The 23,342-nt window shown below is 50.4% G+C and overlaps 2 protein-coding genes across 8 annotated transcripts in view; one reads left to right on the top strand and one right to left on the bottom strand.

Annotated features, from left to right (window-relative positions):
• The window catches only part of UIMC1 (ubiquitin interaction motif containing 1), a 39,042-nt gene extending 27,771 nt beyond the window's left edge, over positions 1–11,271 (bottom strand). For 6 of the 7 annotated variants that reach the window (XM_082490074.1, XM_082490076.1, XM_082490077.1 and 3 more), the window contains exons 1-2: positions 8,014–8,164; positions 6,710–6,864 (exon numbers count right to left, since the gene is read on the bottom strand). In XM_082490074.1, the coding sequence (XP_082346200.1) occupies positions 6,710–6,856 (147 nt within the window). In that variant the 5' untranslated portion in view covers positions 6,857–6,864; positions 8,014–8,164. Of the gene's footprint in view, positions 1–6,709; positions 6,865–8,013; positions 8,165–11,168 lie in introns of those variants that run through there. The other variant, XM_082490075.1, reaches the window with a different exon arrangement.
• Positions 11,272–11,867: 596 nt separating this feature from the next.
• On the top strand, positions 11,868–21,752 carry ZNF346 (zinc finger protein 346; the record flags this gene model as incomplete). Its single annotated transcript, XM_082490209.1, has 8 exons — positions 11,868–11,988; positions 12,090–12,193; positions 12,291–12,386; positions 13,412–13,562; positions 15,160–15,399; positions 17,926–18,019; positions 19,333–19,963; positions 21,433–21,752. 7 exons carry the CDS (start codon positions 11,868–11,870, stop codon positions 19,436–19,438), a joined length of 912 nt encoding a protein of 303 aa, XP_082346335.1. The 3' UTR covers positions 19,439–19,963; positions 21,433–21,752.
• Positions 21,753–23,342: the final 1,590 nt, after the last annotated feature.

The following is a 23,342-nucleotide window of genomic DNA, read 5'->3' as shown; positions in this document are numbered from 1 at the left end:
TATTTGTAAGCACTCAAAACAGAAAAACAAAACCTTTTTATAACTGAACATCGCACACCTGTAAGCCAGGACTTTTTCCTGCCATGCAGCTTCTAGTGTCCTTCCCAGACAATTTTATGTGACCAAAACTAGAATCCTAGCCATTTCTGGGGACTCATGCTAATGCACCCCGAGGACAGGAGAGCCAGCTGTATTTATTCCTGGTGTTATTCTCTCATTGTATTCCCACAAGCGTTTCATTTTTGAAGCTTTAATATTACAGAAATTTGTTGTCTCAAGGCCTCCCGGAATAATACCCACATGAACAACCTAAGTGCTTGCTGCTTTAAGCACATGGACTGCAACAAGAATGGTCACAGGCTTAATTGGCACACATTTATGCAAGTTGCTGTCCTAGCGGCTTAAGCGAGGGCGTACACATTACCGAAGGCTGGTACTGGACCCCTTCCAATTTGTCTCTCTAAATCAGGTAGGATTAGAATCAAACTCAGTGTTTCAGGCAGAGACCCATGCCTGGCCAGGAAAGGGGTTCACGGAGCTCCGTCTGCAGCTGCAGTTGTTTTTGCTGCCTGTGACACTCACGGCAAACTGGCCGCACACTTGTGCCTCACACCGCCTCCCATGCCAGGAGGGTGGCTTCAAGGTAGGGCACGTGGCTTGGGCTACTTTAATGCAATTAATCAATTTCTGCTGCCCATTGCCCGTGTTTCTGAACCCGTGAAGTCCTTTGGGCTGCGCCTCTACGCTGAGTTTTGTTCAAGACATCTCCAGCTTTAGTGTTATCTGTAGATTCCATTAATGTATATACACCACTTGCTCCCTCTTACAGATCATTAATGAGGATGTTAAAACACACACAGACCTAATATTGATCCTCTTGGCCTCAGCTTTACATCTCCCCCAAATGAGCCTCTCTTCTGTTCATCACCAGCTTTTGCTGACAGTCTTTTAGCAGGATTTCAGTCCAGGAATGTCACTATATAGACCAAATTGAATTATTTATCCAACTAAGATTTTGCAAGATGTACTATTAAGTGGTTTCCTGAAACCCTAATACATTACAGCTTTAACATGCCCTAATACCTATGCCATTCCTCACTTCCACTGATTTAAGAATCAGCTCACAACAAGGCAGCAATCATGCTCAGCAAGGCCCCACACATGCTCATACTCGCACCTAAGGGTTTTTTCCTTTGACTGATTCCTTCTCATCCTCACTCAGCCTGGTTTTGGTACCCCATTTCTAAGATCCACCCCTGTGTCTCCAAAAGGCTGCTGCACAGCCAGATTTGCTCTTGCTAGAAGATGGATGCTCTCTGAGTCTGCCTAGCTCATGCTCAGCAGGTGAAATCCTCTCTCCTCCAGGGCCCTGGCATGTCACCCTTCTCCAGTTTTCCATAAGCCACAAGTTCTACTCCAAATTGCCCTGCCTTGGTCTGCAGCAGCAGCCACACACTGACCTTGTGGGCAGCTCACATCTTAAGGGAGCGGGGAACGGTTTGTGGGATCGTATCAGGATCACACTAGGATTATATGCTGGATGAGGTTAAGCAACAGCTCTCCCACTCTCCCCCAAAGCCCTGCCTAACAGTGCTAAACCTACTCCAGCTTAAGACAGGGGCAATTTAATCCTAGCAGGCTCTGTAAATCCCCAGATCTTCTCTCTAGGCATCAATCTTCCCCTCATCACTCTTGCACTTGCTGGAAGGTCAACCCTGACACTCTCATCTGCAGCTCTCTTCCAGGGCACGGATGTGATTTATGAGCACACCAAACTTTCCACGGCTGCCATTGTCTGCTCTGTGCACAGAGACACACGTTTACAATATGCACCACAGGACAAGACAGGGCTCAAACCACAGGACAAGATAGGGCTCAAACTCCTCCGGGGCTTGGAGGGGAACAGCATGCCCAGTGCCAGGCGGGCTGCCCGGTTTCACCACGCAGCCAAGTACACGCCTCGGTTCCCTGTGCTGGGTCCTGAAGAATCTCGACATTTGCAACAGTGGCAGGAGCAAAATTATTGCAGGACACGTGTTGTATGAACCTCATACATTTGAGAAAGATGTTTAAATTGCTTAGCAGCATTCTACCGAACTGCCACGGTACAGCGAACCACTGAAGCAAATCCAATTAATCCTGATGGGCCAAAATATACACACACATCTCAATTCCAAGAATTCTTAAATCTTCTTTATTTTTAAACCCAGAAAATAAAACATACCTTTTAATTAGGATTTATGGGTGTTTGTACCTCTGCTGGGAGAGAGCCCCGCAGGCCCCAGAGTGCTCTGCATAAATGAAGGCAAGGATGGTAGAAACAGAAGGGGCCAAGAAAATTCAGAGAAGGCAACAGGGCTTGCTCTTTCTGACCCAACCTTTTAATGCTCATCTGTCTACAAGGATAATAGGAACTCAGGGGGCCACTCAACCAACTGCCTTTCTAATAAGATCACTAGTCCAAAAATAATCTTAATCAATTAAAATATTCCCAAACTGCAGCCAATACTCTTAGTTACAAGGTCATCTCCAACACACAACTTCCAGGGGAAACTAATTATTATAGCGGAGGCGAGGTGGGAACTGCGCACCTCTGCGCAGTGCCAGCCTGGATAGCGTCTCTCCTCCTTTGCCGTCAGTTTAAAGCATAATGGCCAGAAGGAATCTGAATTCTCTTCCTGTGTGTCAGGCTCTGCAGTTTAATTTATGATGCTCTCTTATGAGCAATTTCACTGTCAGCATTGTACACAGATCAAGAAAAAGACAGGTTTCCAAAGTTCCCTACACATTTAGTGGAAAGCAGCCACTATTCTTCTTCCTTGTTTTTTTTAACCTGCTTGGTTTCACCAGACAGCAGGAAATCAAATTCTCATTTTAAAAATGCTTTTGCACATACTTAAGAAACTGACTCTGCCAGCAGAAACAGATACAGCTCCATTCGCTTCTAAAAGCCCATAAATGGAAGTCAGTAGCCAGCCTCCCACATCCTGCTCCCTTGAATCCCATCATAAACCACAGAAATCAGTCTCTACTGACACAGGGAAGGAAAGGCTATAGAAAAATGTCTCCATAGCTAACAGTGCAGACTGCAAAGTCAAAAGGTCTGGGTAATTTTACTGCTCAACGGCAGTTGGGACCATGTAACAATAGGGCACAGCCAAACACCACGCGTCCTGCATGGGAAATACGCAGATGAAAACCAGACTAATTTATTTTTAAAAGCCAATTAGATGTTGGAAGTGCCACGTTTGGCTCTAGCCAAGGCTGCTGCTGAAATTAATATCGCACCCTACTTTATTAGTCTCTGACTTGAGTTCAGAATCTGTTTCAGCTCTGCTCTGTCTTTCAGCTCATTAGAACAAACCTGCTGGAAGTGGAGACTTGAACAACGAGACGCAACGGGGCTCATGCCAGACGTGTAGTTCCTGACACACGGGAGCGAGGCCTCTGTAGAAAAAAGGGCTTTTACCAGGCTGCAAGGAGCCTGGATACAGACCAATCCGATTTCCGAGGAGTGAGCGCAGCAGAGCCACGAAGCCTCCTCGAGAGCACGCTCGCACTGCATTCTCCTCTGGGAACTGGAGGCACCATCTCCCTTGGTACCACAGCAGAGCCCATAGGAACAGCGGGGTGCTGCAGTGATACTCCCGCATGGCTCTGCTTCGTCCAGATGGTCAGCGGTGTGAGGTGAGCACTGCCATCCTAGCTGTGACATTTCCAGCACCGTCTTCTCCACAGCAAGATGTCCCTCAGGCCATGGCTGGTCACAAGACAAGTGCCCCCTGCCACAGTTGATGGAGAACAGGACAGGGCAGTGGCCAGCTATTCTAGCTGATGCCCAAACACACCTCCCTCTTTCTATGAAAACCAACATGAACACATGCTGCTATTTACCCAGACTGCAAGTATCTCCAAACACAGGAATAGTCAGGCAAAGAGATGTTGCACAGCAAAGGGAATACAGGCCGTGGATGCCGTGCAGAAATAGATGGCACCATCACCCTGGAGTCTTTTAATGTTCCCCAAGGGCTGACAGCTGATGAATCTGGCAGAAAGAGCCTGTGAGACTTCATGCAAACTCTACAAGTGGAGGCAGGTGCTCTCAAAGCTCCTAAAGGATCTACTGAGGAAAACCAGACCCTTCCAAAAAGTCCCACAGCAGATCAGCAGCATTTTGTGATCAACTGCATTGAAGGCTGCAGATCAGTCAAATCTCCTAGCCCAACTACTGAGCCTCTGGCAGTGCTCAATGCTCTGGCTTGGCCAGGCCTCCTGCTGGGTGACCATCACCTTTCAGACATTGCTTCAGAAAACCTTGGGGGTCAAAGACTCTTTATCAACAGGCCAGTTGAAGCAGGAGGCTCATGAGACAGACCAGGAGAGAGCTTTCTTGGGCACTATTTGAAATATTGTGTATTTGTGAATGACCACCCATGTTCTGGCATGGGCAACCAATTCCTCGCAGGATTTAAACAGTCAGGAGATACAGGAACCACTCTGCTCGCTCGTCATGACTGTGTTTCAGAGACACAGTCTGCACAAAGAAGGTCATCTCCTCTTGTTTCCACAAAGCCAGGGAGACTGTTCTTTTTTTGTCTGACCCTTCCCAAAAAAAGAGAAGCATTCCCCGAATCCAGGATTATATATATAGCAGAGATCAGAAAGCCCCACGTCCAGAAAACTTCCTTCTGATGCAGCTCTGCAGATGCCACAGCATAGACATGAGCAAAGAAAGAAAACTTGGCAAAATAACATGGATGAGCTTGATAATCCAGCATGACTGAAAAATTCCTGGGAGAGGCAGTCTGCCAAAGATCATCAAAAGTGAGAAGCTGGAGGCTGTCCAGGTGCAGCTGCTACAAGATCTGCTGGTCTGGAAGCAGAACTAGGGACTTGTTCTATAGATACCTGCCAAGAGACTGCCAAGGAAGAAAGCCATCGAATCAATGATGCCCAAATTGTCCTTGTAGCTTTTGATTCATAAGGAACCATGTCCTAACAGATGCAAGATTAATTGAGAATGTATTGTTCTCTAAAATTGCTATTGATCTGAGCTTCCCACACCTCTTCTCAAACACATAACAAGGTCTTACCAGAGCAAGAACAACAGTTACAAGGTTCGAAATTGAAATTCAACTTGATGTACGCTGAAGAGCTGAGACAGTTACAGAAGCCAGACAGTTATTTTTTTGAGATCCCAAGTAAATCACATTTTTGGGTTTGATTTTGCAGAAAACAACACGACAAGAGACTGTGGCACTGGATCTGGAAGCTGATGACTCACAGAAAGAAAGAGACTGAACTGAATAAATCCACTCATTCAACTGACTGAACTGTTGTCACTTAAACAGAACCTAATTGGCTCTTTAACGGCCTCTCTGAGCATATCCTTTTCTGTAATATGACCGATTATGCCATCAGAATTTATTGTTTATAGACAAACTTACAGAACAGTCAGGGAGCCTAACCTTTTTATAGATGTGTTTTAAGAGACGTTTGTTTCCTCTTTTTCAGATACGTGCACATTGAGATGAATAATTGCAGACAATAACAGGTCCTGATCTTTTATGTACTGCAGCAGCTCTTATAGCTGCTGATTTCTTTTTTCCTTATAGGTTTCACAATAGAGGCCAGTGATGCAGCAGACATCTGAAGTTAACTTAGCATATTGCAGAGCTAAGGGTTTAACCCCCCTGAACTATTACTGCCATATGTTCCATTTCTTTCAGGGAATTTCCCAATGGGAAAGAACTCAGACAATGCGAAGAAAAAACATCCAATATCATTTGCCCTACAGCTTTTTACTGTTTATTTCTAGTGCTTTTCCCCTCCTCACATGATAATCGCCTTATTGTAGAGGAGCACACTGCAGATGTGGGAGCGAAAGAGACTTGATTTAAGATCTACAGCTTGAGAGTGAACTGAAATGCTTTTGAAAATGGTGGAATTACAAAAAGCAGCTTAGGATCCCCAATCACCAGCAAGACAGAGCAAAGCCTTAAGAGTCATACATAAAAGATTGATTCTAATAATTTCCTCTTGTGTACCTCAAGTTGAGGACAAATTCTTAGGGCTCTGGGTTTCCCCCAGGCAGGAGTTCCTGCACTCATCCCAACACCAGTGTAACAGGCACAAACATTTCAATCTTTTAGGGTAAGGCTGATGTTTGTAAGACGACGCTAGGGATCACTGATCTGAGCCTTTATGTCTTAGCCATGCACACCCGTGCCGCAATTCACCTTTACACCCTATGGAAGTGGGTTAAAAACTCAGGCTTCTGTAATTCAGGATGAGTTTACCAGACACCAGCTGTGTCTGAGCTACTCGCAAGCCTGTGTTCTGAATCATTTTCTTATCTATTTGCACATAATACAGAATCATGTTTCTATGGTTTAGCTGGAAATCAATCAAATAAAAATTATGAAAAAAAGATTTGTAAAGGGATTGAGGAAAGGTTACTTTTAAATTACGTTTCAAATTCAGTTCTGAGAGGATTTGGTTATCAAATCCCAGACTCATAACTCACCCTCACGAAGCACACCATTCATTTCCTAGTCAAATAGGATTTGATTCATCTCATATGTAAGAAAAGGAACAGCACAATACCCTCTGCGCAAAGCCTGACCCCAGCACATACAGCATGGGATACTGGGGCACTCTCCTGCAGCAGCTGGACACAGGCTCTGGACACCACAAGCCCATCACTGACCTCACCATCACTGTCAGATATAACAATAAACGCGTCCACAAAACTGCGCTTCTTGGCATTGGCTGGGTTCCTCTTCTCTTCCTCCTCTTCCTCTCCATCCTGACCTCGAGAGTCCAGGCCCTCTGTGGGCTTCTTCTTCCTCGGCATCCTTCACTCTGAAACAGAGGGAAAGATTAAAAGCCATTTGTTTCCTTCTGATTTAGATTTCCCTTAACAGCCATCCTTTTTTTGCTATTTTTAGGCAGAATACCCCAGGCGTTAGAACCTTATTACAAAGCATGGTGGATTTAGCGTTACTAGGAGCCACATGTACTAGTCACCACTCATCCAGTTAAGAATACTTTATTATAGCTGACTGCTAAAAACGGGGACAGCAACACAGACCAAAGCTACTCCGAATGCCCTTGCTCCAAAGCAGCGAGGCTTTCCTCTTAGCTTCTCCTGTTAAAGCTCCTCAGCAAACTGTTCCAAAGCATCACTTCACAGCAGGTCCCCCACCCTCCAACACAAACCCAAACTTCCCCTCTTCAGCCCCACACCTTCAACATCTTGGTGCAGAACAAACCAGATCGTGGCAGCACATCAAGCTGAAACTTGCATGCCAGAACAAGAAGCCACCGCAGCACAGCCATTTGTCAGCTTTTATATTCAACAAAACAAGAGGGAAAGGCATGTTCCTCAAAGGATGCTGTTTTGCTCTCAGCACAGCAGCTCAGTGGAAGGCTGCACGAACACTACAAAAAGGGAAAACACAGGCAATGGCAGTAGGCAGGTTGGAAAAAAGGCAACAGGTTTATCTCACAGCCTGGATTTCTCAATGAGCATCAGCCTCCGGAAGTCCTCTGCGCAGACATGCCCGAACCATTCGTATCAAAGAAGGCACTTGACAAGCAGGGAGGAACCTGCTGAGCGTTATTAGTGTGAACCAGAGTGCTCTATGAACAGCACAATTGAGGGCAGGTGCCCACACAATGCAAGCTAGTACTTCAGCATCTCCTTTCCTTGCCAGCCCATAGACTGTTGGAGAGAGATGCACAGCAAGCGTTAGCTGCTTTGATTAAAAAGGGCCCAGACGAGAGGATCAGGAAGAGATCTCGGTGAACGAGAGCAGCGGGACGGTACACAGAGTTAAATCACCCTTTCCTCTCTATGTTTGCAGTTCGGCAAATAACTCGACAACATTTGGCACTTCCTGAACTGTGATCCAAAAGAGCCTTACAAAGCAGGCTGAGCACGATCAGCTCTGTTTAAGTTAGAATTAAACATGTGCAGCACAGTTAAGCAACAAGCCCCTCGTTACACACCAGAGAACAACAGAGCTGGAAATGCAAGTCAAGTTGGCCAGTTCCCAGACCAGTGTCCTTCCACAGGATCATTCCGCCTTCCTTCAAGATCACTGAAATAGCTCAAGTGTGCTGCTTAGATCTAAAATAAGAGTAAGAGAAGACGCAACAAAGACCCTACATTACCCAAAATAGAGCCAAACCCTCCTCTGTAACATCACAAAATTACAAACAGCACTGTGTGTAGAAATACTAATGAGGAAGAAGTTCAAAATCCCTATCAAGGCTAAGAACAGCAGTGCAATGCTCCATCTACAGTCCAAGGCAGCAAGGTGAGGCTGAGAGAGGAATACACGCGTTCCCTCCCCACTACCTGCAGCCCTCAAAAGCTTCTTTAGCCTCTCTGCCACCCTTCCTCTGCAAATACATGCACACACATGCCTAGAGACAAAGGATGATTATCCTGGTGAGTCATGATTTGCACTGAAGGTTTGCTGAGCCCTCTGAAGACAAGAATATTGTAGAAATGGCATGCACGGCTCCAGAAGCAACAGCAACTACCACTGCAACCCACAAATGTTTGTCTGTTTAGGAAGGGGAAATAAAAAACAAGCACTGCTTTTGGAAAAGCACTGGCTCTTGCAAAACAAAGCTGTTCTGCTCCAGCTGAGCTGAACTCAGGTCTTGTTGGCATATCCTCATTATACCTTCTCTATTTTTTATCTTTTGCTCCAAACGGTCTCTGCACTCTGCCTGGAGAGATGAACCAAGCCTCACACCCAGCTGCTGAAAGCTACCCCCTCAAAGGAAGTCCGTCAAGGTGGGGAACAATCCCTTATCGGAAGAAAAGCACTCACTCAACAAAACAGGCATTTCGGCACAGTGATGGAGAAGAGCACTGGAGAGGCCAATGCCTCCAGTATGTGGATCTACACAGGTTCACTCTGGTTTTGGGGAGACAGCCTGTAAACCTTTTTACCACTGAAACAAAAGCAAACAGCAACAAACAACTGCCACGCTGTCTTGGTTTTTTGTTTGTTTTGGTTTGGTTTTTTTTTTTTTTTTTAAAATCCACGCTGGTATCACCAGCTCTCCTCTGACTCTGCGATACATCTTCTGCTTGATCCACTGTGCTAAATAAGAGATCACTGAGAAATATCAGCTGGAGTTATGATGAGTCACCTACCTCCAACATTTAAAGGAAAGGAAAAAAAGATATAAGGGATGTAACCACACAACTCCCACAACGCTTGTGAAAATGAAGGGACTTGAGGCAAAGAGAGTCTCTGTAAATGTAACTAAGGGAACAAGACAAGTAAGAGATAACTCGTAGCTGTGCCAGTCTGAGGCTATGAGTAGGAGAGAGCAGTAATAGCTTTTATTAGACAAGCTGGTAAATCTGAGGGAAAAAAAAAAAACAAGCATCGTAGCACACACCCCCTCTTCAGGTAGGGAAGTTAAGCACAGAAACTATATTTTGCTCTTAGCACTCTTGGAAAGGACAGTTGTTAGTGCCCAAGGTGATGATACCTGCTGTCAGGCTCAGCAAAAAAGGCCAAAGACTGAATTATCTAAAACTACCTTTGCAGTTTGGCTCGCAGACTCGTTTTCCAGTTACCCAGTTTTCTTCCAACTCTGAATTTAAGAGAATTTCTTTGTAAATGCTCTGACAGCAAAGGTGACCTCCTGACAAGGGACTCGCACATGCCATGCTTCTCCAGTCACATTTTTAGGGATATCCTTGAAGATCCCCAACTTGTGATTATTTGTCATTTTCCCTCTCATCTATCATTTTGATGAATCAGAAAGCAATTACCGACAGAATAATTCTAAATCTTGACACTGCAGCTACAGACCTGCCAAGCTGTGACAGCTTGAAAAATGCTTGAAAATGAAGCCAAAAATGAATGACTCTCATCCCCGGATGAGTTTCTGAGCCGTTTGAGACACAGGCTGTCGCTTTGTAAACAACTCCCCCCACCTCAGGAAGAAGAGGCACGACGCTCCCTGGCAGCACGGCGAAATGGCTCCGTGTTCAGGCAGGTCAGCACCACACGCCTCCTTGAAAATATCATCCCTGGACCCTCGGCTTGACCTGGCACGCAGGGCCCAGCTGATGCTCTGCGACCGGTAGGACACGAGGGCTCACAGCACCACAGGGGGAGAGGTATTGTTTACCGGATTTATCCGTTTATAGAGCTGGCTCTTCACAAGAAGGGACACAGGGACCACAGAGGCCAAGCACGCCCAAGCACTGTGCACCTGCAGATGCCGCTGAGCTCTGCGGGAGATGCTAACTGCTCAGCTGCCCTCTAGCCCAGCCCAAGCAAGTCCCGCACACAGCACCTCTCCTTCCTCCAAGGACAGGCCCTGCATGGGGGGAGAACCACCCTCTCCCCAGCACTCACCGGAGGGCCTCCGGTCCCCATCCCAACCCGCTGCCCAGGGGCACAAAGGGCTCTGCAGGGAGACAAGGGCTGAGATGACAAGGACAGGGTCAAGGATATTTGAAGAGCATCACCCTGGTGAAGAAGCCTGGGGGGTCCCAGGTGGAATGAGGGGTGAATTCCAGAGGAAGGGTGTCAGCCATAGGTGGGGTACATCAAGGGGAAGGTGCTGGGGCCACCCCAGAAGAAAGGGATGGAGCCAACCCTGGAAGGCGAAAACAGGAGTAGCAGGAGCTGGCCTGAGGGCCTACCCTGGAGGGATGCCTCAGTGGATGGAGCGGGGGCAGAGCTCCGGGGGGGTCGGTTTTGGGGTGCCCTCCCCCAGGGACAGCCCCGGGAGAGGAGTACTGCCTGGGTGTCCCCAGGGGAAGGGGCACAGCCCCAGGGAGCCAGTACCGAGGTCCTCTCCAGGGCAAGGGACAGGGGTACAGCCCTTGACGGGAGCGATACTGGGGTGTCTTCCCGCCCCCGGGGTACAGGGCTGGCGCGGGGGGGGGGGGGGGGTCATGCCGGGGGCGTCAGCCCTGGAGCTGCCCCGGGGGAACGGCCCCGGGGGTCAGTCCCGGCATCCTCCTCCCGAGGGGAAGAGACAGCCCCGGGCGGGGGTAAGTCGGCGCCCGGCGACGGGAGCCCCGCGGCGGATAGGCCCCCGGCGCGCCCCGGGGCAGCGGGCCCGGCGCGGAGCGGAGCGGTGCGGTGCGGCAGGCCCCGCGGGGCACAGGTACTCACCGGGCCCGGGCCTCCCGCGGGCCGGCGCCCCGCCCCCGCCGGGTCGCCCCCGTTGCGCGGCCACAGGCGGCGGCGCCGCTGCCTCCCCGCCGCGCCGGCCCCGGTCGGCGGGTCTCTCACCCGCACTCAAGTTGGCGGCGGAGGCCTCATTGCCCTCAGCCAAAATGGCGGCAGCGGCTTCGCAGCGCGTCACGTGGCCGGCAGGGCGGTGAAGCGGGCGGCGCCATGTCGCGGGCGGGCGGGCGACGGGCCCCACAGCCTCGTCCTGAGGCGCAGCGGGCAGGTGCCGGCGCTATCGCCATTTTCTCAGCCCGGTGCCGGGCGCTGCGGGCAGGGCAGCGGGCACCGGTGCCGCGGGAGGAGGCGAGCGCGGTGGAAGGCCCCTTCAACCCCCGGCCTGCGAAGCCTCGGTGTCTCAATAGTTACCCCTACGCTTAACACTGTCACCGCAACAACCGCTGTGTCGTGAAGTCCAGGCCCCGCGGGGCAGGCGGCGATCACAGAGAGCCGCCGGCCCCCGCCGCTTTGCCCATAACCAACATGGCCGCCGCCTCCCTTGATGGGCAGGTGAGGGTGCGCAACGCTCTCGCGAGAGGCAGCCCTGCCGTTGCTAGGCGCGGGGGGGGAGGGTCGTGCGCGCGGGCGTCCTCTCGCGAGAGCGGCGGGAGGTGGAGAGGGGCGGGGCTGGCGGCAGCGGCCATGGCGGACGGGGCGGGTAGCAACGGGGACGCCGCGGGGCTGCCGGTGGGCAAGGAGGCAGGTGAGGAGCCGGGGATGGGGGAGGCGGGGCCGCCGGGCCGGCCGGGCCCCGTGAGGCGCGGTGAGGTGCGGCCCGGTCGCTGACGCCCCGATTGTCGTCTTCCCGTGTCGTCCCCGCCCCGTCGTGTCCGTTCCCCCCCCCCCCCCCGCCTCCCCTCGCAGTGGAGCGGCTGATCCGGGAGAACGGTCATATCTTCACCGAGGCTCAGTGCAAGGTGTGCAGCGCCCTGCTCATCTCCGAGTCCCAGAGGTTGGCCCACTACCAGGTAAGGAGCAGGGAGTCTCCGCCGGGCGCCGCGGGGTGCCGAGCGGCGGGGCGCTGAGCAGCGGGACGGGCGGGGGTCTCTTCTCTGTTTTCCCCAGAGCAAGAAGCACGCCAACAAGGTGAGGCGGTACCTGTCCATCCACGGGGGAGAGGAGCTCGCCCACGGGAAGAAGATGAAGCTGGATGCGAAGCAGGTGAGAGGAAAGCCTAGAGATCTTCAGGGCTAAATAGCACCGAGCGGGACCTGCTGGGCTAAAGCCTGTGGTTTGAATAGATGAGGAAAACACTCTCAGAAAGTGTGTTGTGATAACGGAGGAGCTGGGTGACAGGTGTGTCGCCAGGCCTTGTCTCTGAGAGCACAGTTCCTGCAGCCCTTCTCATTTAAACAGCTTCCACGAGTACGTTTTCCCCATTTAAACAAACACAAGTTGCCTCTTATTGATAGTCTTGCTTGAAAGGAAAGGGAAAAGTGAATAGGAGCGGGAACTTGTCAGGAGTGGCATTCCATAACCTTTACTGTCACAGAGCACATTGGGTTGACCATCTACTGGAATTCTCATTCCAGAGCAATCTTTTTTTTATTTATTTAGGTTTCCTCGGCCGGTAGCTGGAGCCTGTTGGTCAGTAAAGGCACCATGTTCCATTCGGCCATCTGTCTGCCCTGTGACTCATTTGGGAAACAGATTCTACTTTTATGATTGCTTCAGCTTTAATCCCCAACTCTCCAACATTTGCGGCAGGGGGTTGGGGGATAAAGGCGGGTGCCTTCAGGCATAGTGTTAGGCTTAGAAATGACTGCTGCTGCCACCCTCTCCGTTGGCATCGTGTTGCAGATGACCTAGCTGATAGTGATGTTTGTGTTGCTCAGTTCACACCTTGCAGAGTAAAAGGCTGCCTGTTTCAATTCTGGCAGCCACACACTTAACCTCGTTATTAACCCATACAGGCAAGGGCTGCTCCTCTACCTGGAGCGGCCCACTAACGGGTTTTAAAAAAACCTGTAATCCGATTCAAGAACACTAATGAAGGAGAAGATGATGCTGCATCATGGAAGTCCTGCTCAGTCACATTTCTTCAACTTAACACCCAAATGTCTCCAGTTACCTTGTTTTCTTAGACTCCCATGCCTTAGTGTTTTTTCTTGTAACAAGAAGGTTGGACGAGGTGACCTGCAGAGGTCCCTCCTGACCTCAGCCACTCTGTGATTCTGTGTGCGCAGGACAGCAAGCAGGAAGGCAGCAATGGAGAAGACAGGAACAAGTGTTGCCCCATCTGCAACATGACCTTTTCCTCGCCAGCCGTGGCAACCTCTCACTACTTGGGCAAGACTCATGCCAAGAACGTGAAGCAGCAGTCCCCCAAAGTGGAAGGTATGACTGCAGCGGCTTTGCATTGTACTGAGGGGCTGTTCAAGCTAAAACAAAGTTCAGAGGTGTTGGACTCCCAAGCGCAAGTTCTTGTGAGGATGTGCATACTCTTTACTGTGAAACAGGGTAAGCCAGCAGTGCCCCTCCAGAGACATGCCTCTGAGCAGCCTGCTTGGTGGGCTGGCATTGGCAAAATCTTGCATGTTTTTTTGTTTTGCTTTGTCTGGGAGAAATGCAGCTTGCTGCAGCATTGTACCCATCCCTGTGTGCAGAGACCATGAGAGAGCTGCTCTTCAGGGAGCATGATGTCAAGCTGTAGAAGTGTTTGTCACAGTATATGATGTTTGCTGAAAGCTTACAGGGACTGAATTGACTGGCGAAACTCTGATATGGCAAATTCATCAGGGTTACTCAGCTACAAAGATGTAGCTTCCAAGGTTCAGGGGCTTGTGGGCTGCAGATAGCTGGGGACTGAGAGACTGTGGCTGAGAAGCATCAGTATGTGCTTGTCCTGAACTTCTGCTTTTCCCATGGCACCTGTCATTGACTCCTCTCATGGTGGGATACAATCCAGGCAGACCTCAGGTCTGTGTGTCCCATCACTTTGGTAGCAAACAGAAAGGCCAAGTGGGTGAAGAAGGAGACCGTCTGTTCAGGGCAGATAGGGGCAACCGAGAGCCTGGGGTGCTGTAGCCTGTCAGGACGGAGGGAAAGTGCAGCTTCTTGGTGCACCTGAGGATGGCAGCTTGTGCTGCCTCCAAGCTGAGGTCTTCCAGGCAGAAACTGTCCATCCTGGGTGTCTCCATGGCTTTGCTAGGTTGTGTCTGCACAGCAAAGCCTCCTTGGAGGTCAGAGTGGCCCATGGGACATTTTTGTTCTTTGAAGCCCTTGCTTTTGGATATGAGAAGAGCCTTCAGGAAGGGATGCATGAGCAGTCTGGTGCTTAGCTTCTGTTTCAGTGTGAGAGGAGCTCTCTAGTCCTTAGAAGGTTCCTCCCTCTGGTCTTTGGTACCCTGTAATGAGAGTGTGACGGTTTCTCCATCAGACAGGAGAGCTGCTTCTCTGTGTGAATTCGCTCCATCGGACCTAGTCCCATTCATGCTATTTCTCAGACATGACTTTTCATTACTTCAGTTCAGGATCAAGTGCTTCCAGAAACCCACCTGCCATTGCTGTGCAGGAGCTTGTACTCACGTTCTAGCTGCCTCCCTCTTTGTTTTCGTGGGTGGTGATAATAGCAGGTGGAAGCTCATTCACGTCCAGTGTTTCTTCAATACAGCCATGCTTATGTTAACTCCACTAAGAAGAAATATGCAAATCTTTTGTTTTGGTTTTTTTTTTTTTAATCCTGAAAGTTTTTCTGGCCTACTTTGACTTGTCTTACCACACGTCTTTAAATTCTGCAGTGTTAAGGGAAGAGGTAGGAGCAACGTGAATTTATCTAGATGTCTTACATTCTCTGTCTAGGTTTGGGTTTTAGGTGTGGTGGGTTTTGTTTGTTTGTTTTGTTTTTTTTTTAATGTGGGTTGTGGGGAAATAAAGAGTCTGTTTTTTACCTTTGAGTTCTGTGACTGACCAAGAGTTTGGATTCACCCTACAGAAGCGGTGCCCTCACAGAAACATCCTGCTACCATCCCCACCTCTACCGTGTCTTCTAACGAAGAGAACAAGGACATTACTGACCCAGACAAGTTCTGTAGCCTCTGCCATGCCACTTTCAACAACCCCCTTATGGCAAAACAGCATTATGTAGGCAAGAAGCACAGAAAGCAGGAGACCAAACACAAGCTGATGGCACACTATGGCCGAACCCCTGATGCACCGGCATCGTCCTTCATGGGTGAGTTCTCAGCAGGCAGGGTAATAAATAGCTGAAGAGCAGGGTGGGAGAGCAACAGTATGTGTCTGACAGGTCTTCAGACGAGAGAGTCCGTGCGGAGGGAGCAGGGGAGAATTGCTTGTGATGAGGATCTTGATGATTATAACACTGTAAGATTGATTTGGTTGATGTTGTAACCTCCTGGCAGCAAGAGAGGTTTTAGACTGTAGCTACTCGTGACAAGCTTTGGGTTGTATTTTGCAATGTTGTCTAATCGGGGACGTGTCCTTTTTATTCTCTGTGCAGATAATCCAGGGATTTTGGCCAGTACTGTTTCTAGCTAGGTGGATTGCATCCAAAATGGAAAGATAAAAGTGTCATTTGATGTTTAAAAAACGTCTTTGGAGGGAACTAGCCAAAGATGGAAGAAATAGGTTTAACTGCACCTGCTGCTTCAAAGCACATGAAAGCCAGAGAGATTTCTCCCTGAATGCCTCTCTGCCTCTGTGTGGGCACTTCCATCTGATGAACTAATGCAACTCTCTCTGGAGCAAGCAGGAATGTGGGGAAAAAAAAAAAAAAGAGCTATTAAGGAGGAACTTCAGGCAAACAGTTAAAATTCATTTGGTTTATGATCTGCCACTTATGAGCGGTTCTACATGATGAAAGCCCTTGGAGTCCAGTGAAAGCATTAGGAGCTCACAGTAAACTCCCTTGTTCCTCCCAGCAGCCTTCTGTTGGACCAGGAAGCCTAGTACCTGCTGGATGCTTGAGGTAAATAATAAGCAGACAAATCATCTTAAAATCTTCTTCAATGGCTTCTTTCTCTGTCATAAAAACCCACACAAGCAGAAGATTAATTATTCTAATTCTTTGCAGGCCACCTTTAGATACCGGTAGCACTTATGAGAAATGAGGCTCAATTATCCAAGTAATATTCTCTCCCACATTGCGTAGTCGTGGGAGATGGAAAAGGTGCTTGGTATCTACTGTTACCCATCTGCTCTTTACCTAATTAGTGGAGCCTGATGAATAGTGCCACTTTAGTGTGACTCAGGCGCTTGACAGTGGCAGGAGCCCCAACCCGGGCAGGCTGGGTGGGTGGGCAGTGCCCCTGCCTATGTGAGTTATGTCTTCTGTGGAGTGCTGGCAGAACCCGCGTACCTACAGACACATCTCCATGGCACTTAAACTGTTCAGGCGAGTTTTCAGAGCCTGGGCGGTAATCGAGGGCTGATCAGATGTGATGGGCTGCAATCAGGGATGTTTTCTCCTGCTCTCTTTGCCTGTCTCTGTGTGCTAACAGCCATGCCTGTCCCTAAACTTCTCTCTGCTGGGATCTGGCTGGCAGCAGGTAAAGATGTGTTTGCAGCGCAACACAAAGGTGTTTGTCTGCTTAAAGTTCTTCTAGGAACCACCGGTTTGGGGTGCAGCAGTGAAGTTTGGACAACTTCATGCACACACCTGTTTGCCAGATTTGCAACAGAGAGATCTTGGCCTCAGTCATGCAGGGAGGCATACCTGAGGGCTGTAACAGCTCTTCTGTCCTTTCCCACCCGGGTCCAGCTCTGTTTTGAGAGTTGAATGTCCCACTAGAGTCTGAAATCTCTCTGAGGTGCAGCAGCCGGGTGGGGAAATGTCTGCTACATCATGTATTGTGCTTCTCGCTCAATGACTAAGCTGCTCTGCACCCCTGGAGTGAGTCTCCTTTTTCACCTTAAGGAAATGTTATGAAACTCCCAGGCAGACCCCTTCCCCAGTGAGCCAAAATTCAGGAGCATTGAATGTCTTGAGGACAATTGCCAGGATTTTCCCCTGTTAGAGACTCCTGTGCTGAGCTGTGCTGCCATGGTTGCCTGTTTGGTATCTGTGTCCTCCTGAACTTTCATTCCAGTTGGAGTTGTCACGTTACACAAAACCATTGATCTGTCTAGTACAATACTGCTGGAAATTTATTTTTTTTTAGCAGTTAACTGATATGCTGACAGTAACCAAACTGCTTGAGGATAGAGCTTAATATTCTCAGTTGGCACCTCAGCAAGGCTTAGCAGAATGCTGCATTCTGGAACTGGACATCATGTGTAATCTCCTCTGGCTGCCTTTTTTATGGAAACACTTTAAGCTAACAAATTACGTATCTCCCTCATTTTGTGTTATGAGATGTACAGATCAGGAGAAGTGGGAATTTGGGAGATAAATGGAGTTGCAAAGGCAGTATAGCATCAGGTTTGGTATCCTAATGCCGAGACTTTTACTACATCTGATATTGTGAACTGTATATAGGAAATGTGTCTTTGTTTTTATAAACAAACCCATGTTCTGACCGGGAAAGCTTTTCTGGCTTAGCAATTCCCTTGCAGTGACTGGCCGATACATGGTGGGGTAGTGGGATTCTGGGACCTCCTGGCCTGGTCAGGCTATTGACTTGCTATTTGTCTTTGTTTAGTGGTTGTTTAACACATCAAGTGATTGATTATCTCACTTGTTTCTACCTCAGGCACCAAGTTGTTGGCTAGCTGTGTGTGCTAACATTGATGTCTGTTTCAGCTGGGAAGGGGTACCCCTGCAGCACATGTAACATAGTACTGAACTCCATAGAGCAGTACCAAGCTCACATCAGTGGCTTCAAACACAAGAATCAGTAAGTGACATTCTCGTCTAAGTGTGTTTCCAGCTTCGCTGTTCAAATCAATGGCTTAAATTTATCTTAAAATGCAATTTTGAATGCGTATTTCCAGCTGACTTGCAAGCGGAACAACAGGGTTTGTGCAAGCGTGCTCTGTTTGTCCTGAAGCGACTCGCTTTGGCAGCTCCCTCTGCAGACAGCTCTGGGATGCTGCTGAAGGAGAAGGCCTTGCCCTGTAGTTGCTTTTGCTTCTTGATGGTTCAGCTCAGTGTGGACCTTTGCAGTGAGCGCGTCCGGCCTGACACCCATTAAACACCATTTCTCTAACAACTGAGATTTTAATTGAATTAAAGTCGGCTCAGTGGAGATCTGGTTGCCATTCTAATCTCTCTTGGGATTGCTTGTCTTAAAAATTGGCATGTAGTCAGCATGCTCCAGAAACCTAGACTATGTTCCTGAACTTGCTCTCACAGCTGGTGAGTTAAATAATGGCATCCCCTGCATATATTATTAACCTGAAAAATTTAGGCTGCCAGATGATTAATACCAAAAATACTTGTTCTGGACACTGTCAAAGTTGGGATCTCTAATTTCAAAGCCTTTGCTAAAAGAAACTCAGTAATGAGCCTGGGTTAGTTAGAGAGCTTCTTACAAGAAAGAAGTTAGGAAGTCCTACCTGAAGTGAGGACAGACTGCTAGCCAAATTTCCCAGAGAAGGAGGGAAAGAAAACCAGGATCTCTTGTTGCCTGTCTGTGGAATAATAGCCCCATGGTCCCTTGGCTTTCTGAAGTACTTGATTGGAAGGCACATGCTCCATTTGTCATGCCAGAACAGTTTAATCTCTTGAACGGCACAGCCGTATCAGTGAATAGCAAGTATCCAATTCTAGATAGCTAACATTGAGAGTGTTCCCAACACACGTATAAATGTTCCCTTTAAGGACATGGATGTTGTCCGAGTTTTTGCAGCCACACAACTCCCTTTCAGAAAGCTGTTTCTGGATTCAGCCATTCAGTCCTGTTCCAGGTCAGCTTCTGCATTCTGACAAGAGCCAGGATACTTGCTTTGTAACGGAAGCTCTTTTAACAGTCCTTGAGCTGTGCAGTCGCTAATTCTGCCATGTTAAAGGTGTCTGTTTACACACATGCACAGAGGGCAAGGATGCACTTGGAGGCTTTTCTGGCAAGTTGTAGACTTGGCTGCAGTAGGCTGTTCTCTGCTGACAGCCATGCCTGCTGAGCAGTGATTGCAGCTGGCAGATTTTGGAGCACTTCTGACATTGTCTCCTTTTTCTCCTTCCCTTCCTCTTGCTCTCTTCGATACTCAGGATGCCAGGAGCAGTGCCGGTTGTCGGACCGTTCCCGCCACAGCAATATGTCCGGGAAGAGTCAACTGCCCCAGGAGGCTACAGTTATTTCAGCCAAGACTTCTAGAGCAAGTTGATGCACTGTTCTTGGAGTTGTTGGTGGCCCAAGAACGCACGTCCTTTGCCAGCCCACAATGGTTTCATTATCCCTCTGGATAAGCAAAGCCCTACCCTCCTGTATGCACCCGTTGAGCAGAACGGGGACTGAATCTGTCAGAAAAAAGGATCCAGCTGGAAAAGACTTGCTAGACAGCAAATACTTCACTCCCTTAGAGTAGTTTTCATTGTGTAATTGCTTCCTGTGAAGGTGGGTGCAGCGTGAGAGGAAGTGTGTATCTGGTATAAGGAGGGTTTGGCAACAGGCTGGTAGCGGCCACCTCCTCCCTCACCAGAGCAAATAATGGATTCCTGCACCTGGAGGGACAGCATCCCATGCTCAGAGGTGGCTTTTCCTGGAGGAGAACTCCTAGACTGTAGCAAGCAGTGCTTAATGCAGCATGGATTGGGACATGGTGCAGGTTGCCTGGCTTTGTACAGGCTTAAAATAGGAAATAACCAGCGTGGCATCTCTTTCCATGTCTCCTCTGATCAGGTTTGTATGCAGAATTTCATGAGCCACTGGTGGCCGTTAGAGCTGTTCACAGTACTGCAGCTGTTGTTCGGGAGCTGGGTTGTTTGGGTCTGTCTAACAAGTAGTTACAACTTCTGGTGTGCAAACTGCTGCTGGTGGGAGCGGAGGGCTGTGACAGGGGTTAGAGCTCCTGGCTCTCCAGACAGCTCAGCCCTCTGCTCTGAGGATTTCCATGTGGAAGGAAGTAACTGTTTAGCCTGGTTTCCTATGGAAACAGGTGTATGTGATCATTCACCATGCGTGTCTTTACCCCCCTGTGACTTAAACCAATCTCAGCCAAACTTGGCAGTGGTGGAGATCTCCAAGGTCTGAATGCCATCAGCAGAGGAAGGTAGAGCAGGGTGAGTTCATCTCTAATTCTGTCAGGTTCTGCATAGAAGTGCAGCATTTTCCCTACTGCCACCAAAATACTGTGGGGAAGGAGGGTTCTAAGGGAAAAGAGAGGGAATAAATCTAGATACAGCAGAAAACTGTAGTATAACTGGATCAAATGGTTAGCTAACTAAAAAGCTACAAATCCTCTGGAAACCTGCCTTCGTTAGTCCTCCATTAGAACACTACTTGCCCAACCCCTCTCTTCAAAGCTCTTACACATTTGTACTGTCCCGGAAAAGGGATGTTGTATATTTCAAACCTGGAAATTAAGACTGATGGTCTCTTCATGGTGCTAATGTACTAGATCTGTTAGAAAAGGCCCCGGAAGGAAGGGCAGGCATCTGAGACTGTTGCGCGTTTTGGACAAGTTCTTTAGATGTTTTGCCTTAAGCTAAGGCATTGCCTGTTCTCTGCTAGCCTACCACAAGAGCCATGTGTGTTGGGCTGGCCTCATGTTCAGTGCCAGCGCTCCAAGTCAGGCTCCCTGCGGCTTTGTCCCAGCGTCAGTGCCTCTGTGGAGCTGAGGCTTTGCTAGTCCGTGGCAAGCATCCTGCTGTTTTTCTTCCATGGGGCAGAAGGATGCGGATGTGGCCCCTCCGAGGACTTCCCTGGCTGGTGGGGGTCCATGGGGCTGGCAGGAGCATGGGTGACAGCCTCAGGCATGCCACGCTGGCAGGGTGGGCTGAGACAAGCTGCTGCCTCCCATTGCGTGGCCCTGGAGAGCGGTCTGGGGCCCTTGGCTCCCAGTGCTGTGTGCCAGGGGAGCAGCTGACACCTTCGCAGGGCTCAGAGCCGGCTGTAGAGGCGATTCCAAAATCTGGTGTGCACAGTGGTCAGGGTGAGCAAGGAGAGAGCGATCTGGTTGCTGATCTTGGTGCTTGGAGTGAGTGCCTTCCCTTCCCCACTCCAGGCTGTGCATGAGCTTTGTTTTTCTTCACCCTGCACAGAATTTGCCATCTTCCCTTAGGACAGGCTCCTGCTGGTCTGGGTTTGCCTTCCTAATGTTTTCGAGCCTTGCTCCACTGCTGAGGTCTGACCTTAGTCTTCTGCTACAGAGGGAGTCCTTTTAAACCTTGCGAGCTGATCAATGAGCAGAAAATTGCGATGAACTGAAGGAAGCATTGTGCGTCTGGTAGCCCTGGATGGCCTCCAACTCCGATCTCTGCTGCTTAGCTCTCGTCCTACTGTACCAGGGCAGGTGCCCACTAGATGTGCTGTGCATCAACACCAAGAGGGATCCATTTCCAGCACTGCCCAGTCCGGTGTGTCACTCCTGTCTGTGTACTGACAGTTTTGCCTTCCCCTGTACACAGTGTTTATTATGTATCTGCTGTTTCCCTAAGGTGAAGCTCTCCAAATAGAGTGTTTATTACTACTTTTGGGTGCTGTCTCTCTGCTAGAGTCCTTCCTGGGATTTTGCAATACTTCAAAGCAAAGAACAGGATGCAAACACCTTGGAAATATTTGGGAGGGATGGGAGACTTGTGTTCCCATCTGCCCTCCTCAAGGCGCTGCTGTCATCCCGTGGCACCCTGAGGTCCAGACAAAGCCAGTAAGTGCCTTCCTCTGTGCCGCTCTGGCAAGACAGCGTGGCCTTGGGCACGGTGCAGTCACCAGGGAGAAGATGGGACAGTCTGGGCTGGGAGACTGCTGGCACTTCTGCAAGCTGTTGTGCAGCTTGTGCTGAAAACTTCCGTGAGTGCTGCAGGACGCTGGGCTGTTGCCCGCAGGAGTGGCATGATGGCACGTGTGCTCTGCTGCTGTCTGAGGGCAGCTCGCTTGCTGAGGTGGGCTTGGGTGCCAGGGACTGGCTGTCCCACTCCTCCGCGGGCAGGGCCGTGGCAGAGCGCAGGAGACCGGCATCCCCAGGAGCAGTGCAGGGCCTTGTGCTGGCACCGAAGGCGGCACTGCCATCGGCCACACGGGCAGTGCTGGGAGGGATGGGCTGTGTCCGCCTCCCGTGGTGCACGGCTCTGCTGGGGCAGTGTGCCTGCTGCTGCCAGCCTGTCCCTCACTGACCCTGTCCCTTCTTTGCAGCAGGGCTGTGGCGTGTCTGGCAGCTCCTGGCCCTTCTGTGGGTGCAGGCACTTCCTGGGGCAGGGGAGGAGGCAGTGGCCGTGGGCCCGCCTGTACCCCTGGCACGTCCCCTTCCCCAGCGGCAGGACGGCTGGCAGCAGCCATGCCAGGGCAGCCACGAGCTGGTGGTCCTGCCAGCCACGCAGGGGGCTGCAATGCCCGTGGTGGGTCCGTGCCAGCCCCATCCCCATGCTCCAAGTGCAGACCAGGTGGGTGCCAAAATCACTGGTGTCCCCCTCGGGGGTGCCTGGTACCCGTGGGTGCAACAGGAGGCCAGAGCCACCCACATGCTGGGGGAGGCTGAGGACAGAGCGTGGCCCTTGTCCCCAGTCTGTGCCCCGGTGTTGCCGACGCAGTGTCCCTGCCCAGCTGTGGCCAAGGCTGCCCAGTCCTGCTCCTCCCTGCCAGGAACTCTGCGGGCAGCCCCTCACCAGGACGGGGCTGTCTGTGGCTGCCTGCGCCGGGCCCAGCCCCAGCGCCTTCCGGGCTGGCAGGCGTGTGGCGCAGGGCATGGAGCCACCCGCCAGCCACGTCCCCCCGCGGAAGCGCTGCCGTCCCCTGCCCATGCCGCAGCCAGCTCTGTGGAGCCTGCCGGTCTGAGGAGCCGGCTGCTCCTGCGGCGGCAGCGCATGGGGCTGGGCCCTGGGTCCCCCCCTCAGCCGGGGGGAGCGCAGCCCCAGCCACAGCCCCAACCGCTGCCATCCCTCGTGGCCCCGCTGGCTCCAGCGAGTAAATTGGGTGCAGATGTGGAGGCAGAGCTGGGCGCCTGCTTGTGATTAGGGGCTGGGAGCATCGGGGTGGCCCTGTTCCTGCCTTGCAGTCCCTTACCACGGAGCCCCCAATGTCCCAGGGGGGACAGGACTGGTGGGCAAAGCTCCTGCTTGCTTGG

This window comes from Vanellus vanellus (assembly GCF_965231255.1).
Source record: "Vanellus vanellus genome assembly, chromosome: 13".
Taxonomy (NCBI): domain Eukaryota; kingdom Metazoa; phylum Chordata; class Aves; order Charadriiformes; family Charadriidae; genus Vanellus; species Vanellus vanellus.
This window is presented reverse-complemented; position numbering and strand designations above follow the sequence as displayed.